Source organism: Gigantopelta aegis, chromosome 14 (assembly GCF_016097555.1).
Source record: "Gigantopelta aegis isolate Gae_Host chromosome 14, Gae_host_genome, whole genome shotgun sequence".
NCBI classification, from domain to species: domain Eukaryota; kingdom Metazoa; phylum Mollusca; class Gastropoda; order Neomphalida; family Peltospiridae; genus Gigantopelta; species Gigantopelta aegis.
The window spans coordinates 14,072,487-14,078,212 of record NC_054712.1 but is presented as its reverse complement, the minus strand read 5'-3'; the positions used below and the strand labels follow the sequence as shown (position 1 = coordinate 14,078,212).

The window sequence follows — 5,726 nt, the reverse complement described above, 5'->3', positions numbered from 1 at the left end:
GTATGACATCGTGTTTTTCACATGTTATGCTCGTGCTGTGCTCGGCATTGATCGTAGTTTGCACGTAATCAGTTATTGAACACGATAAACACGATAGACACGATTTGTGTACGATTGACAGGAGCTGACTGCGTCCTTGAAACGTGTATGACAGGAGCTGAACACGTGCAGAACACGAGCTAGTTGCGACAGAAACACGAGCTTAGTATGATAGCCACGTACTGAAAACGAGCTTACGACGAATGCCAGATTTGTCACGTGAGCGCGTGCAGGTAATGAAAAAGGGAAAAGGACTGGGGAAGTCCAGCAGCAAAGCTAAGAAGACACCAGAGGAGTCGGACATTGAAATCATTGAAAAGGTCAGTATTCAAAGCGTGAATGACATATCGTGATAAAATCGGCGGCCAGATCGTGAAATATCGTAGTAGTATAGATATTATTGTTTACACAAGACACTGTAACGATGTTGTACGATAACATCACGAGCTTACTAAGAATATGATACGACATTTCTGCGATGTTAATACGATAAAGAATAGTTCTGCACGTGTTGTATACGAGGTTTTTACGAGTTTACTAAGACATTAACGCGATCTCTACGAGTTTGTCACGATGTAAATACGACTCTATTGGGTACAAACCGGAAACCGGAAAACATTGTATTTTGGCGTGTTTTTCAAGTCGTCACAACACCGTTAACTTTTAGCAAAATGGCATATCAACAGCAAAATGATTTGCTGTATAGAAGTGTTGTAGTTGGGGTAGTGGCGGCCACCACACTGGTTGTACGCAGACGTCGACGAAGGGCGGAGGGCTACCGCCAGCAAGTCCTGAGAAGGTTTTGGTCAAGGACTTGGCATCTTCGTCGGCAAAATTACGGGTTTTATAATACCCTGCAGCAGGAGCTGGCGCGAGAAGACCATACTGGCTTCCAGATTTTCTTACGGGTGGACTCGGCCTTGTTCCAAGAGATTCTGGATCGTGTTGGTCCTGAAATTGAAAGACAGGTGACATTCACGAGGGAACCACTTGAACCCGCTCTACGCTTGGCCATCACTCTTCGTTACCTGGCGACTGGAAACTCATACAAGACCCTTGAGTACGAATTTAGGGTGGCTAACAACACAATTTCACGCATTGTACCAGAAACATGCAACGCAATCATCAATGAGTTTGCAGAGGAATTTCTGAAGGTATGAATAAAAAGTAAAGAGTAACATGTATGCAACTGTTTAATTGATTAATATATGGCAATCTGTGCGTATACCATAATTTGGTGATTGATATGACCAGATTATACACTTTACTATTTCAGTGTCCATCAACAGCAGATGAGTGGAGAGCAGTGGCTGAAGGGTTCTCAAACAAGTAAAACTTTCACAACTGTTTGGGGGCTCTTGATGGCAAGCATGTAGCGATCAGAGTGCCCAGTGCTTCCGGATCCGTATATTACAACTACAAGGGATTCCACAGTATTGTACGCATGGCCCTTGTGGACAGCCAGTATCGCTTCCTATATGTGGAAGTGGGTGCAAATGGCGGGCAAGTACATTTTACCAAATTGCATTTAGTGTTGTTTTGGTTTGTTTAATAACGCAATGGTGTACTGATTTCAATGCATATAAAAACATTTGTTTGACACTAATAATATTGTGATAAAGCAAAATGTTTTGTGAATGATCACACATTCTTATCGTACATTCATTCATATGATTTCAGAGCTTCGGATGGTGGCGTCTTTACGGGGACGCCATTGTGGGCTGCGCTGGAGAACAACACCCTTGGCGTCCCCCCTCCCACACCTTTTCCCAGAGACGACCAACCTATGCCATACTCCATAGTGGCAGATGACGCCTTCGCCATGCGTACCTATTTGATGAAGCCTTAACCCCAGAGAGGAATGTCCCGGGAACAACGTCTCTACAACTACAGGCTGTCGCGCGCACGACGCGTTGTGGAGAATGCTTTTGGCATTCTTGCACATAGGTATTGTTACTACTTAATCTACATAATATGACTAATCAATGTGTATCGATTCTTGGAATATTTTATAATTCAATACACATTGCATGATAATAATGTAATCATATTTTATGTTTCACTTCATGTTTTCAGATTCATATTCCTTCTCGCCCCAATGGCCCAAAGGACTGAGAACGTAGAGACTATAGTCCTAGCAGCGTGTGTCATCCACAACATACTGAGGACTAGGTTCCCGCGCAGTACCACCAAACTTGCAGATCGGGAGGACCCACAGACGCATGATGTTATCCCAGGCACATGGAGGGACAATGGAAGTCTGGTACGACTACAGTTGCAGCCTGGTAACCACTCATCGTGTACAGCGAAGGCATTACGAGACTACCAGTGTCAGTATTATACCAGTCCAGTAGGCAGAGTTCCATAGCAGGATTCCATGATATAGTGTGGGTGAGGAATACAGTTATGAAGTAATAAAAATTGTATGTTAACCTGTCTGGTAACCATATACATTTTGATGACTTTTCCGTAGCCCTTATTTTCCCCGCCCCATAGGAGCCACCCCGAATCCTAGAGTCGCCTCTTCTCACGATTACTATAATATATTTCAGAAACAGAGATGTCACTTTCACAAAGTTTATTATAACATAAACATTGAACATGAAATAACACGTTGTCATCACTACAGACAAATCAGTCAGCTACTATGTCCTTCTGAACCTAGAACGACCAAAATAATAAAGTTTTCTTTTAAACAAATGCAAGGAACATATTTGCGCATGACCATGTAATACTGATACGCGTGAAATGTAAGTCAGTATAGCACCAAAACACCATTATACGTCATTGAACATAAAATGTATGTCCCCTCCTTCAGTGTCTGTAGCAGTAGCAGTAGAGGTGTTGCCGGTGATGTTGGAGCTCGTTGTAACCGGTGGAGTATACGGCAGTCCGGGTCTTGGTGTCTGCATGGCTGGTTGTTGTGGTTGCTGCCACTGTTGTGTGTGCTGCACGTACTGCGAGGAGCTAGAGGTCATTGGAGAAGGCACCTTGTAGAGAGAATGCCCATAGTTGGTTCGGTTGAATCTTGGATGAGCATTTAAGTAGTAGTTGGAATTGAAGGATGGTTCCAGGGCAGATGTACTGTGACCCATGCCCACGCCTGTTGATTAGGGTGGAAGCGCACTAGAGAAGTTTCTAATGACCATCATAATCTCCATCTTAACATCATTCCACCGCTCCTCTTGTACCCGCCTAATGCTGCTCACAATATCCCTAGCAAAGTTATCCAGCTCCGTCGAGCGGGGGGAAGCAGGGCTATGTGTAGGGGCTGCAATCTTCAGTATGGTCGAGCATATCTGACAAAACAATAACAATATTTTAACCCAATAAAATTATACATCATTATACACAACAACTCTGTATGGTACATGATATTATGTGTAATATGCAATTAGTCATTCACGCTTTGAATACTGACCTTTTCAATGATTTCAATGTCCGACTCCTCTGGTGTCTTCTTAGCTTTGCTGCTGAACTTCCCCAGTCCTTTTCCCTTTTTCATTACCTTCATGCGCTCAAGTGACAAATCTGGCATTCGTCGTAAGCTCGTTTTCAGTACGTGGCTATCATACTAAGCTCGTGTTACTGTCGCAACTAGCTCGTGTTCTGCACGTGTTCAGCTCCTGTCATACACGTTTCAAGGAGCAGTCAGCTCCTGTCGTACACAAATCGTCTATCGTGTTTATCGTGTTCAATAACTGATTACGTGCAAACTACGATCAATGCCGAGCACAGCAGAGCATAACACGTGAAAACCACGATGTCATACGAGCATTGCAAAAGTTTTCAACATGTTCAAAATATTTTTTCTATCGTAGAAAATCTACGACCCCTCACAAAGTGTCGCGACTACATAAGTAGCTCAGTACGAGTACGTTGCGAGTTAATGAAGAACTATGAAGAGCTTACACACGATATTAATAACGTGATATATCGTAGCTCACATCGTGTAAGTGGGCGAGTAGCATTAGTCACTGGCGGTGTAAAGTCCGGGACTTGGGGATAGGGGATACGTTTGAGATGGACGGAATTTGGAATTCAAAAATCAGAAGTTAGGTCAAGGGGCCTAAAATCAGAAAGGAGAGCTGACAACATTCTACTCATGTCCGGACCCCCTCCCCCCCCCCCCCCCCCCCCCCAAAAAAAAAAAAAAAACGAGAGAGAAAGAAGTGAAGTCCAAAAAATAAACTTTGAGTTCTCGGCCGAAAAGGAAAGGTGATTTGAGTTATTTTGACGGGCTGCCAAACTAAAATGCGTCGGACTGTTTATATAAAACAAATAAACATAAAATTTTGAACTGCGGCCAAAACGTTTTTTAAAGTCTCACTAAACCCTTACGTGGAGGCAGAGGATGGTGAAGGGCTCGTTCGATAGTCCAGCTGGTTGCATCAGACTGATCCAGCGGAGCCGCTTCTGGAATGCTAATCTGGCGCCGTTTCGTATCGAGTAGACTGTCCACAACAACTACCACAGGTAGCGGGTCTGGAGTGAGATCATCATCTGTAACGATGATGTCTTCTTCCTGCCTCGGGTGTGGGGGTGTGGGTGGGGTGTGGTAGTTGAGGTGGTTCCGCCCTAGTTGCCGAAGTCTTCTGTGGGGGCGCCGGAGCAGAAGGGATCACCCCAGGCGGTTGAGCCGTCGGCTTTGGTCCGCCCCACCCCCCCCCCCCCCTCGCACTGTCCATGCTGCAGTCTATATCTTATTGGGGGCGGATTTCGAATGGACCGACCCCAGTGATCGTTTTATTCCTAGTTTCCAGTGCTTGCAAGTTGGTGAACTGTCCCCGTAAACAAGGGTGACAGTAGCCACATTCCCATCGTAACTGACGACAATGAACCCAAGCTGGTCAGCATAAGCCCCAGGGCGAGGGGGGGGGGGGGGGGGGTGAGTCACTGAGCAAGCTACAGTAGCGACCTTCATCGGTCAGTAAAAAACCCCGCGAGTGAATAAAAAGAAAGATAGAAATATTTTAATTCTCAACGCACTCAACATATTTTATTTACGGTTATATGGCGTCAGACATATGGTTAAGGACCACACAGATATTGAGAGAGGAAACACGCTGTCGCCAATTCATGGGCTACTCTTTTCGATTAGCAGCAAGGGTTCTTTTATATGCACCATCCCGCAGACAGGGTAGTACATACCAAGGCCTTTGATATACCAGTCGTGGTGCACTGGCTGACACGAGAAATAGCCCAATGGGCCCACCGACGGGGATCGATCCCTGACCGATCGCGCATCCAGCAAGCGCTCGACCACTGGGCAACGTCCAGCCCACATGCGAGTGAATAAATGACTACCACTGTTTGAATCTACAGTAACTTGGTAAGTGGCATGTGGTGTCTAAAGGAAGTGTTATAATTAAAAGTAAATGGCATGTGGTGTCTAAAGCAAGTGTTATAATTAAAAGTAAGTGGCATGTGATGTCTAAAGGAAGTGTTATAATTAAAAGTAAGTGGCATGTGGCGTCTAAAGGAAGTATTATAATTAAAAGTAAGTGGCATGTGATGTCTAAAGGAAGTGTTATAATTAAAAGTAAGTGGCATGTGGTGTCTAAAGGAAGTGTTATAATTAAAAGTGGCATGTGGTGTTTAAAGGAAGTGTTATAATTAAAAGTAAGTGGCATGTGGTGTGTAAAGGGACGTGTTATAATTAAAAGTAAGTGGCATGTGGTGTTTAA

At 44.4% G+C, this 5,726-nt stretch overlaps 1 protein-coding gene across 1 annotated transcript; it reads right to left on the bottom strand.

Moving 5' to 3' along the window:
• Positions 1-2,602: 2,602 nt before the first annotated feature.
• LOC121389507 lies at positions 2,603-3,591 on the bottom strand. The gene is made up of 2 exons (XM_041521162.1): positions 3,461-3,591; positions 2,603-3,338 (listed from the first exon to the last, which is right to left on the bottom strand). The coding sequence occupies exons 1-2, from the start codon at positions 3,575-3,577 to the stop codon at positions 3,150-3,152; spliced, it is 306 nt and encodes a 101-aa protein (XP_041377096.1). The 5' UTR covers positions 3,578-3,591; the 3' UTR covers positions 2,603-3,149.
• Between the last annotated feature and the right edge of the window lie 2,135 nt (positions 3,592-5,726).

Bases quoted from the DNA above. Each gene is read 5' to 3' on its own strand.
- LOC121389507 (XM_041521162.1), bottom strand. From the start codon at position 3,577: ATGCCAGATTTGTCACTTGAGCGCATGAAGGTAATGAAAAAGGGAAAA. The intron at 3,339-3,460 runs GTCAGTATTCAA...TTGTTTTGTCAG, and splicing joins ACATTGAAATCATTGAAAAG to ATATGCTCGACCATACTGAA.